The following is a 12,355-nucleotide window of genomic DNA, read 5'->3' on the forward strand; positions in this document are numbered from 1 at the left end:
ACGGAAGACAGATATTGCGAAATAAGACTATGTTCCAATGAAAAGAATTAAGGATGCAGGAGGGGGACGAAAAGGAAGGGAAAAGAGAAAAAAAATGAGAATAGAAAGAAAAAAGTACAAACAAAACATCTGTAAATGGGGAGAGGAAAAAGGAAGGGAAAAGAGAAAAAAAATGAGAATAGAAAGAAAAAACTACAAACAAAACATCTGTAAATGGGGAGAGGAAAAAGAAAAAAAGAAGGGAGGGGAGAGAAATGGGGAAAAAAAGAATCAAGATATATTACGTACAGTTATAAATTCCCTATGATGAATGTGATCAATATGTATGACAAATATGTACTAATAAAAAATACAAAGTTAAAAAAACCAGAAACAGAGAAAATCACATTTTTCATCTCATATAGAATACAGTATCAATAACTTGATCTCCTTTTGCTCCTACTAGCCTGGGTGAAGGAAAAGATTGCTTTCAAAATTAAATTCTTCTTTTTCCAATGATTAATGCAGTAAAGTTTAACTTAATTTGTTTTGGGCTCCAGTTGAATTCCAGCTACCATTCAGAGGCCAAATCCCCAGAAAAAGAGCCCTTTTCCTTCTCTGCAGGAAAGATGGAGGCTTAAGAGGTTAGTGTCAGGCTGCCCAAGTATAGTGTTTATGAAAGTGTGGGTCACTGAGAGGCAGGCAGGCAAACACACACACACACAATTAGTGAGTACTATTCAAGTGTTACGTTCTGAAGGCATCAGGATCATGGGAAAGCTCTAGATTTTTGGTTCAGAAATAAAAATACATGTTGAGTAGCAGATTTTACATTTATTATTGTTGTGCACACCCTCCTCCCTGCGCTACAATCTAAGCTGAGTGATCTATGGCCCACTGGCATCAATTCTCCCAAGTGTGAGAGGGGAACACCCATGTGATCCTCTCTGATGGAAGACACACCAGGTGATGTCTGCTTCTGTTCCCCTGAATAAAATAACTAGCAGGGCTGTTTGGCTGGGGGGTGGGCAGGAGTGTGCCCTGCCTCAGTTGGAATCCATTGTGAACAGCTGGATGTCCTGTGGGTTCCAGTAGAGGCCCACTGCTGAGTTGTAGACCAGAGACCAGACATATGGGATGAAAAACTCCTCAGGCTGCTCCTCTTCCACATATTTGAATTTCAATTCTGGAAATTTCTGCAACAAAAACAAGATGACTTTATCATCTCACTGTTCCAGGCATAAGCAAACACAGCAGGCGTTTGTAAGTGGTGGTGTGTGCAGAGAATCCCCTCCTCTAACCGGTCACAGGCCGAGAGCCCCATGCTTTTAAGATACTCTGGCTGTCAAGTGGCACCTCAGGAAACACAAATTATCTGTGGCAAGAATGAACGACACAACGGGTCCTGAACAGTTAATGTCAGCTTAGCTGACAGCTGGCTAAGCTGGAACCTAAATGGGTCAAGGCAAAATGAGACATGCTGCAACGGAGCAACGCCCCTCCTTGGTGGCATGAAGGGTCTAAATGCTCCCTAGTGTGTGATGCCGAGAGCTGGCTCTTGAACCATCATCTTCAGGGAGGAGTTTTTCTGGAGATGAGGACTCCCTCACAAGTCCTGAGCTTGGGACTGCAGAGAGAGGCATGGGTCACAGCCTGCCTCAGCCTCCCCTGAGGGGCTGGGAAAGGCTCCCGGCTGGCTCTTCAGCTCTTGCAGGTACCCTTGGCTGCACCCTCCAGTCCTGTGTCACAGGAGAGAAGGCAAGTGGCTTAGCAGCCTAGGACAGCATTTACATTGTAACACTTCACTAGGACTTAGGGCTTGGATTTTCTAATTTTACTCCTGACCTATTTATCCAGCTAGGACAAAAGACTGTCCTTCTAGGAGCCTGAGTAGCAGCTGGGTCTACTAAAACCCTCTTCCCTCAATGAGGCAGCTCCGGCAGGAAAAGCTGCAGTTTGGTGACCTCTGGCAGGCAGGAGTCAGGAGAGCAGAGGTAGCCTAGGGATGGAGGAGGTGACATGTGGGGAAAGGTGAGGGAGAAGGCTGAAAGAGAAGGAAAAAGGAAACAACACCTATCCCACACTCACACCCATAGCCACATTTCTCCCACTACATTAGGATGCATGGCCCACAAGGGCAGGCAGATTTTCATGTTTCATTAGTGGCTGTATCCCCAGAGCCAGAGGCCCGGCACTTAGAAATATGGTGAGTGAAAATTCAGAGAAACAATAAACTGTACCCTGGGAGCCTCTAGGTCCCAGACAAACTGGTAGATATTTTGTGTACATCATCTTATTTGATCTTGTGAGTCCATTCATCTGCTCGAATGTCTGGTGCCAGGTGCCTGATAGGTCCTGCGTGGTGGCCCATGGGTGTGATGGCCACACAGAGCTCCTGTCCTTGCAGAGAGTATGTGCTCATGGAAGAGAGGGATCAGCAGCAGTAACATTGAATAATGATGACCGAGCAGTAAGAAAGGAAAGGACGAGATGGTGAAGAGGCCTGAAGGCGTTAGCAGCGGTAGCAGATAAAGCAGGACGTGTGTTCCCGGAATAGCACACAGCAATGACATGGGTACTGTCAGAGGCTGGACCCATGAGCCACAAGAAGACCCCTGGATTCCATGGGAAGGATCTGAAAGCCTTTGAAGGGTCTGAACAAGGTCCCAGCATAATGAGAGTGGCCCTGTGCAGTGTGGAGAACCACAATCCCAGTGTGGAGAACTACAGGGAGCATGTGCTTGGTCCCCAGGGAAGGTGCAATGGGCCTGAGCTACAATGATGCTGGACCTAGAAGATATTTAGAAGAGGAGTAAAAAGGTGCATGTGTGTACACATGTGCACCCATGTCAGTCATAGGAGTTTTGGAATAACAGTGATAAAGACGTAAACATCTAAGTTGCAAATCCCCAGAGTTCCAGAAGGATCAGATACGGGCAGAGGTAAGCCGGAAGTGCTTAGTGGCAAGGTACTGTTCTGTGTTCCATCTTGACAAAGTGCACAGGGATTCCGAAAGGGAGGTCCTCTGCCCGTCAATGCTACTGCTACTGCTACCACACAGTACACAGTTCATTGCTACAGCTTTAGGAAAAACCAGTGCCCTACTTGGTCCCAGAGTGCCATGTATATTGATATATACCAGCGGGTTTCCTGGCCAAATACCAGTACTCTTTACCCTATGCCCTCCCCAGTGCTCTCCACCATCCAATGTTCTGCCCCTTTTCCAAAGTGCCTTGGGGGTAATGAAAGCCCAGCCTCTTGGCCACCCGCCACAGGAAAAGCGTCCTCCATCACGGCCAGTGTGCCCAGCGCAGTGCACACTGATGATCAGTCCCTGGCTACTCTCAGAGGACACCAACTGGGCTCTTACAAGTCAGCTCAGAGATGGGGCTCTACCTCCAATACCTGCTGATGTGATCTGGGTTTCAACTAGGCCCCTCAGCTTTCTACTCCCTCATCACCCACTCACGAGGGATGCCCTGGATCCCTCCCATCCTGATCCAGCACACTCTGGGTACACTGTAACCCCTCAGCATCTGGGTAGCCTCTTGGAGCTTGGTGCCCCTGGCATCCAAGATAAGCCCCATCCCCACACATTGTGATGCTTCTGGCCTGGCACTGGCTCTCAGGTATGGGGAGGCAAGCTGCTTGGAGATGGCAGTAAGTCTTTGTCATGGAAGCAGGTGTCTTATAGTACCAACACCACGATATTTTTTGTGAAAATCTCCATCTGTTGCAACAGGGTGCAGCCAGAAGTTACCACTGATCAGTGCTCCTTACGTACCACACAAGGGAGGGTCCTCACATGGTACTGGGTCAGTCCCCAACATCCTGCAGTGCTGCATCACTCCCCTAGCAGAGGGAACAGCCCGGCTCCACTGGCTCCAAGTCTGCTTCAAGGTCATATGGTTTGCTGGGTGGAGTCAGGCTGAGAGTTCCAGTCTGACTGAGTGTGCAAAGTCAGTTTGAAAAGAGACAGATCAGAATTCTAGCCCCATTAATGCTTTGTCCTTAAATTCAATCCTTTCAGGCTCCATAAAACTTTTCAGGGTTAGTTCTGGGCCTTTTGCTGTATGGTACAGAATTTAAGACACTGCTGGTCCTTAACAAAATAACCACAAAGCCACGATGATGTCAATCGTCAAGAAAGGATGTGAGACTGTTTAAGAAAATAAATTCACCCGAGGGTAATGGAGATGAGACTCTCCATTCTTAGAACGGCCTCAGACATTGGGAAACCTCTCACTTGGATGAGGAGAAGTAAGGGTCAGGTAGGGGCAGAAGCAGTGGTTTGAAAAGGCCAGTGTTCCCTCACTGCCTTTTTCGGTTGGAATAATAACATTCTACATTTCTATGAGGTAACATAGTCATTAAAATGTACTCATTAGAAATAAAAACGACTCAAAGATGTGAGGACTTTTCTCCATGCAGTGACATATTTGGGGGTTTTCCTACGAAGGCCTTAGGAGGGAACATGTGGGAACTTATGGGCTGTAACGGGAAATAAAATGGCAAAGTTGGGGCAGATAATGCTTCAAACCACTCTCATAAAATGCCTTCCAACCAAATTACAGAAACCTAGGTGAGAACTACTACTAAGTTCATGGTTGGCACCAACTCTACATATCCTCATGGCCTTGGAACATTCTGGTGATGGTCCAGCTAGAAAATGTAAGGAGCCAAAGACTGCCCTGAAATCCTGCAGAGGCTGATCTAGCAAAGCACTGGCGCCCCAGATGATCCTTCCCAGCAACTGGTAGAAAAGGCCTTGAGTCAGTGTTACAACTACAGTCCATCTCCTCCTCTGCTGAGGCACAAATCTGAGAGACTCTGGCCAGTGGCGGCCACTGTTTCCAGATGTTGTAAACAAAATCTCAACCTCAGGATGCCCACACAGGCATCCTGTACACAGTAAATAAAAATAGCATGAACGTTATCTGCTGACAGTGGACATGTGTAGACTTCATTATGAAGTTATTCTTCGAGTTGATCAATGATTATCTCTATAGATGTTCTCCATAAAAACTTACTAATAAATTCTGAAATTATAGCTAACTACTTATAGCCAACATAGTAGATTATATGTAGCAGGCATATACAAACACTTTGTAGATAGCTATTCATTTACTCTTTGAAATAACTAGAGGATAATTTGAGTTTTAGCCCCATTCACTTTCATTTGTCCATTCCTTTATTCATTCAGCCGATATTTACTGAGGGCCTAGTGAACAGTAAGTAAAGGACTAAACATATAGTTGTGACTATGACATATGTGGACCCCGTATTTATGGGATAAAAGTCTGGTCCTAAATAGTTAGGTGACTTTGGACAAGTTTGTTCTTTTAGACTGAGGCCCTTAGAAGATAAAGTTTGTTCTCTGAGATTTTAAAATTTAACCCATCCTGCTCATTTCAGAGTTGCAGCAACACTCAGATGAGATAAGCCATGTAATAGGGGCTTCAGATAGTTCCTAACACAGAGTAAATGCTCACTAAATGCTGGTCATTATTACTAACATTAAAATGATGTGCAAATGCAAGATAGTTCAGTATCCAGATCTAGAGGTCAGAGACATGTGACTGGTCTGGCCATAAGCCCAGTTTTTTCATGTCACCCAATGGACACTTGTCACTTGGCAAGCCTATTTCCTACTCTTAATAGAAACACAAAGGCCCTCAGCCTCCCTACATGAGAGCCAGGAGCAACTGCTGACAAAGGGCTGCAAACAAAGAGGCTCAGGGTCAGCGACTTTTTTTAAAGAATAAAGCCTCCTCCCAGAGAGAAGGCAGGCCTTACATCTCTGTCTTGGGATTAGGCTCAGGGCAAGGGAGGGAATAGGCTTTAGGTGGGATTATGGCCATGGCCCTGAGGACAGAGGGTCACTTCTACCATATAACTGACATTAGGATCATGACCCAGTTGTTCACAACCTTCCCAGAAGATTAGGTGGCGCATTCAACACATCTAATACGGAGGTGGGTGTGGCAGCGAATGCGCAAGCTCCCACAGGGTGGGCAACTCCAGGGATCGTGATGGACAGAAAGGAAGACACTCAGCTTTCTGACTGGGGCTCACAAAGACAAACCAGTAGGGAGCTTGGGGAAGTGACACTGACTAGAGCCACCCATGTACAGGCACATCCTGGTTCACCAATGACTACTTTATTAAAAAGAAAAGTGGCATCTTCCAAACCTACTGGTTCACTATCTTCTTACTACTTAGTACAATAGTGTAACTTATTTAATTTTTTTGCTTGCATACCATTTGTCCCCTCAGTACAATGTAGGCTCTAAGAAGACAGGAACCTTATGGGCATCTGGCATTACTGACACTTAGGAAACGTTTGTTCAATCAAGTGAATGATTTCATATCTGCACAATAATCCTGCAACATAGGCATTATTAACTTTATTACAGAGATAAAAAAACCAAGTTTCATCCAGGATAAGGAAGATGCCAAGGACGCCAGAGCTGAGTGGTGGTGCTGGAGGTAAAGGAAACGTACACTTCATTGTAGCCTCGAAGTGTTTCTAGACCTGGTGTGCTCTCCCTTAGAACACCTACAGCCAGTACAGACATAAGCTCCCAACATTTCTTCAGCGACCTCTACTGATGGTCACTTAAACTTTGTGCTTGATGTCCTCACTGTGAAGGGAAGGGGCTTCTCTGGAGACAGCCCAGGCTGGGGCCAAGAGGCCTGGGCTTTACCCTGTGAATTGCTGCCACTCTGGGCCGTTTGGGGCAAGTCAGAGCATTTCTCTAGGTCTTGGGTTTATCACCTTGAATAAAATGAAGGACATGTGAGCTCCTTCTTACTCTGCTTACGTGTGGGTTTATGACATAAACCCAGCAGGGTCTAACTATTTCTATTTCCTGTCATGCCTCTGGGCTCTGCTGGGCTGACCTGGAAAAAAGGTTGAATGGGCTGGGCTGGGGCTCAGCTATAACTCGAAGTCAAGCAGTTATGACATCTACTTAGCCAGTCTTCAGTGGACAGTGAATGTTCCTGAGTTGTCCTGGGTGTACACAATAGATGGCCTTGAAGGCCAAGGACCCAACTGCTTAAACCCAAGACAAACATGAAGCTGATGTTGAGCTGCTCTGTGGGGTGAGAGCTCACAGTTAAGTGGGTTGTGGTTCTAGGTTTGGTCTCCAATTCTGCTGGCTGAAGTCTGATTCTATCCACAGACAGGGTTCCCAAACTGCTCTCCTGAATGTGTACCACTGGTCAGAGGGGAGCCAAAGAGCAAGCAGAGAGAACAGCATGAGTACATTGCCACTGCTGGAAAAGTCACTTGGACATGTAGAAAGCACATGTGCAGTCTTGGAGTCCTTGGCATCAGCACCCTTTCTACTAGTGTGAGCAACTTAGCGATGACTACTATTTCCTAAGTTTGCTTGAGATTTTCACCAGCATTTAAATGGTTCAGAAAAGAGAATGATGCACAAATAGCAAGAAAAACAAGGGTTAGCTATACAAGGCTAACTTGAAGGCACAAGGTAAAGAGCTTCCTCTTCACTGAAATGAGTTGTTTGGAAGACCAGTGTACTGGGAACATATTGGGCATAAATCATAAGAGCTTTCAAAATACTCTTCAGCCAACCTGATGAATGGGAATGTAGCTACTGTACAAGATGAGTGGGAGCTGAACTTAACTGGACATTGTCCCAGATTGACCTGTCCATCTCTCTAGCTATAGAGGGATTTCAACCGATATCCTTAAAACCATATGCTCCTCTGAGATGTCTCAGTCTGAAGAGCCAAGGAAAAGAAAGACAAAGGCTTTTATTTAGCATTAAGGGCACTGTTGACACATTTTAAGGAACTCAGTCCACAAAATGTCATGTCTGAAAGCCAAATCAACAACTCAGGAAAAGTCACCCTTCCTTTTATGTTCCCATGCAGGTCCACAGAGAACAATAATGTCATCCTGTGGAGCTGAGGGAGGTCCGCTTCTTCACTGAAGAGTGTCTTCATCCCTGACATGACCAATAAGCACCACTCAGCAGCTCAGGGCCTAGCCAGGGTGGGCCCCGTGGCATTCTTAGGCTTTCCTAACTCTGGCATGTCCTCTCTCGCCTCCCTGGACTTGGCCATGTCCTGAGGATGGCTAGTGCCCTGGGAAGGCAGAGGAGGTGCTCAGGAAGCAGAGGCCTTCCGCTGCCAGTTAGGAAAGAATTGGTCTGAAACTGGGCAGAGTGCTGGTGATATCATTCAAGTGACCCTGGGGGACCCCCTGGATTTCACTCCTCTCTTTCCAAGATCCTTGTCCTATGACTTAACCCAACAAGCAGAGAAAACCCATCTCTGAAATTTGGAGCTTGGTCTCAATCCAAAGCTACTTACAACAATCCTGTTTTGATTTTTGGAGCCAGAGGTAATGCTAGACTCTCAAGTGTGGCTGGAACGTTTTTATCAGCTCCAGCAAATCAACCTACCACAGAGGGACATCCGGACGCCCAGCTCAGACAAAGCAGAGGTCTGATTCAGTGGGAGAGGCTTGGATCTAACAAACAGACCAAAAGCCTTACAGCCTGTCTTTGCTGTCAGTCATGTGATCTAGTGAAAACCCACAGGAAGTTCAGCGAGCAGATGTAGGGCACAACTGTAATAATTTTATTACCACAAAGGTTGGATGGAGATTTCCAGCTTCCACCTAAAGATTATACACAGATAGCATCAGAAACTCTAGCTAGCACCTGGCACAGTTCCAGAGAGTTTAATACAATTTAAAATCAAATAGCTACACAGCACATTAAATGAAATTTTAAAGCCTATGTTAAGACTTGGAAGAGAGATGGAAGTGAGGTAGCCCAGGAACTGCTGGCAGCTGGTGAGGAACAGGGTGGGTGGGTCAGCCCTGTCCACAGCGTCTACAGGGTCTGTGGTGGGCAGTCCTGCTCAGATGGAAAGCAAAGCAGCTTGGAGATGCCATGGTCACAAAGCAAAGGAAGCCTTAGGTCCATTTAAAATGCAGGGTTGGATTACAGAATGTAGAGATTATATACATGATCACTGTCTAACTTTGGTCCTTCCATTACTTAAATGCTGGTAAGCGTCAACTACCTACGAGGCATTATGTTTGAGGCTGCAGAGAAAGAATGATGTTTCTTGATGAAACCAGTGTAGGGCTTACTAGGAGGAACAGGAACACTGTGTAAGATGGGAAGAGAAGGAGCCCCCACGGTGCTCTCCTAGGCCCCTCTGGCTTATGCTGGGGTCAGGGGGTTTTAGGTGGGCTTGGAGAGCAGACTGTGGGGAACAGTGAGTTGACAAATCCAGAAACATCTGTATCACCAAATCACCTGAACTGATTCACTTCACTAAGACCGAAGCACTGGTTCTGCCATGTGTACTGGAATAAATGGATCAAATATTCTAATCACTATCAAAAAAGAAGGTAAGGGCTGGTGTATGAATAACAATAGTGCTGAATGTCCTACTTTGAGTTTCTTTTTATTATTTTGCAATGCTGGGATGAAATACAGGGCACCATGTATGCTAGGCAAGTGTTCTACCATTAAGCCACACTTCCGCCCTTCCAACATAATGTGTTGGTCTCCAACTCCTGGAGACCCCCTACCCCACCCATCTAAGTAGCTGGGACCACAGTCATATAACATCATGCCTGACTGTGAATTCATTTTAAAGTGAATGAAGAACTAAATCCAAACTATAGACAATTATGAAGGGCTACTTCTTAGGAGCTGAAAAGTGAAAAATACAAAGCTAAAATTAAGAAGCCCACAATAAGAGTGGCTCAGAAGACCCTCAAAACATTGCATGTCCAGGAATGCAGTGACTGGCCATGCACAAGGCCTGCACAGGCTCTCTGAGGAGTTAGCTACCACAAGAGTGGTAGCCATAGGTCAGCAGACAAGATCCTGAAAGCTCAGGCCACCTGGAACTCAGAAAACAATTCTGCCACTTTAATATTGACAAATAACACTAATGGCTTCTATAACTGGGGACAAAAAGACTTTCAGAGAAATATGAAGGATATGGTATAAGGTTAAAACTCACTCATGTGATGAACTCTCTACAAACTTACCATCACATCACCAGCCAGAATTTGAAGCTCATGCTAATCTGAAGCCTGAAAAATGTCCCTGTTAGGCCCTTCCCTCAATAGGGGAGGGGCCCATGGGATGGAGACTTTGTTTTCAGTTTTCAATGTCTCTCTCTTTCTAGGGACCACTGGGGATCCCGAGACAAGGAAAACCAGGCCTTCCTACTACAGGGAAATCTGTGAGAAGACTCGATCATTGCAAGGACCCTGAAGAGGCCAGAGGCAGATGGCTTTCCTGGGACTAGCTGGTGTGGTATGACCAGCAGCTGGAGATGAGGCTAAAAAATGGGAGTGCAAGGAGGCCACCTTGAGTACCAGGATGAAAGTCTGTTTATCCAGCGATCTTGGAGAAGAGAATAGGTCAAGGACAGATAATTACAAACTCCTTAGCACTGGGGCAGTGGTGCACACTTGTAATCCCAGCTACTTGGGAGGCTAAGGCAAGAGGATCACAGGTTCCAGTCCTGCCCAGGCAATTTAGCAAGACTCTATTTCAAAACCAAAAAAAAAAAAAAAGGTCTAGGACTAGGGATGTAACTCAGCACTCCCTAGGTTCGATCCATAGTACTGAGGAATTCCCAGATGCCTGGAGCAGGTTTCTAGGAAATCAGTGCATTTCTGTGAGATGAACTTCTAAACAGAATACAAGTTCCATGTGGGCAGAGATTTTTTTAACTCCACATGAATGTGTTCCCTGCTTAGAATATTGCCAGAACCTTAACAGACATTTGCTGGTCAAATGAATGGCCAAAACATACACAATAAATGGGATAGAAATTATCTGTGGACAAACAGAGTTATATGCAAAATAAAGTTTAGAATACTTGGTACCACACATGAGGTGATACAGTAAAACAAACGCCCGAAGTTATCTGGGACCGAATGAGCCATATTTATTTTGGTTTTGTTTTGTTTTGTTTTTCTTCCGGTACCAGGAATTGAACTCACAATCTTGTGCTTGCCAGGCAGGCACTTTGCTGCTGAGCTAAATCCCCAGCCCCCAAATGAGCCATATTAAGCTCATGGCACTGAGAGAAGTAAATAAGCTGTGCTATTTGGAATTTGAGGAGCAAGTCTTCAGCCTATCCAATTAATTTACTTCTCAAATTGCTTACTATCCAGCCACTACCCTACTACTGTGATAGTCTCATTTGCTTAGGAAAGTCCAGCTCACAGATAATGAATAATGTTGATATACATGGTCACTGCCGTATTTCACATATATCTAACTGTGGAAAGGAAATTTCCCAACATGCACATGAGTTGTATAAGGGCTGATCAAAATATACAGTGAACATTTAAATAAAAATTCATTGCACTGAAAGAAACATCGCCATTAACCTCCCTCAAAATATGTCTCCCTCATTTTGAACACACATATTTCATTGTTATTGCCAGTTTTTGAAGCAGTTCTTTCATGTTGTTTTGCAGGTGTGATCAAAATCATAGTGAATGCTGCTACCAAGTGCCATGCAGCAGAAAGGCAGGCTTGCAAAAACATTATGGTGGGTCCTCACCCACCTTATTCACTGTACCTGGCAGCAGGAGACTTTTGACTCTTCCCTAACATCAAAATGAGCATGAAAGGTAAACAGTTTGAATTGATTCAGGATATCAAGGCAGCCATGACTGAACAACTAAAGACACTTACAAAAGAGGCCTTCCAGAACTGCTTCAAAGAGTGGCAAGAACAATGTGATTAAGTGTGTTCAAAGCAAAGGGAGTATTTTTAGGGGATTACTGGCAATGTGTCTTGCACTATAAGAAATTTTAAAAAATTTAAACATTCACTGTAGTTTTCAATTACATCTCATAGATAATTATGGACTAGAATGATGGCTAACATGCAAACTAAGAAGTTTCACTTTCAATAAGCCTTTTACCTTTGAGTCTTGTCAATGTTTGCTGTAGTTTAGGGTTTTGCAAGGGGAAACAATACAATACAGGACACTTAATTATAAGATTATTTTACAATGGTCACTCAAAGAGTCATATACAAAAGGAGCGCAGGTAATCTGTCCACACACTAAAGACCAAAGAATCCAGCTGAGGGTTTAGACCCCATGTTAACGTCCTGTATGAGTCCAGCTGAAGATCTAGAGCCTATAACAATGCTCCCACAAAGTCCAACTAGAGGCCTAGGGCCCATGACAATATCTCATGCAGGCCTGTTTCACGCATCTGTGCTGGGAAGGCCCAAGATCAGTAGTAGAAGCTAGAAAGTGTGTGCCAGTGGGGTGAAGGATCTGTGCTAGCAGGTTGAGGGATCTGAACTGAGGCCAGGAAGCAACACTCAAAGTAAGAACC

The 12,355-nt window shown here is 45.0% G+C and overlaps 1 protein-coding gene across 2 annotated transcripts in view; it reads right to left on the reverse strand.

The window, feature by feature from the left end:
• Positions 1–793: 793 nt before the first annotated feature.
• Dym (dymeclin) overlaps positions 794–12,355 on the reverse strand; it is a 391,162-nt gene continuing 379,600 nt past the window's right edge. For both annotated transcript variants that reach the window (XM_005372905.2, XM_005372906.2), the window contains one exon: positions 794–1,175. In XM_005372905.2, the coding sequence (XP_005372962.1) occupies positions 1,026–1,175 (150 nt within the window). In that variant the 3' untranslated portion in view covers positions 794–1,025. The remainder of the gene's footprint in view (positions 1,176–12,355) is intronic.

This window comes from Chinchilla lanigera, unplaced genomic scaffold, assembly GCF_000276665.1.
Source record: "Chinchilla lanigera isolate Chin_1 unplaced genomic scaffold, ChiLan1.0 scaffold00001, whole genome shotgun sequence".
NCBI classification, from domain to species: domain Eukaryota; kingdom Metazoa; phylum Chordata; class Mammalia; order Rodentia; family Chinchillidae; genus Chinchilla; species Chinchilla lanigera.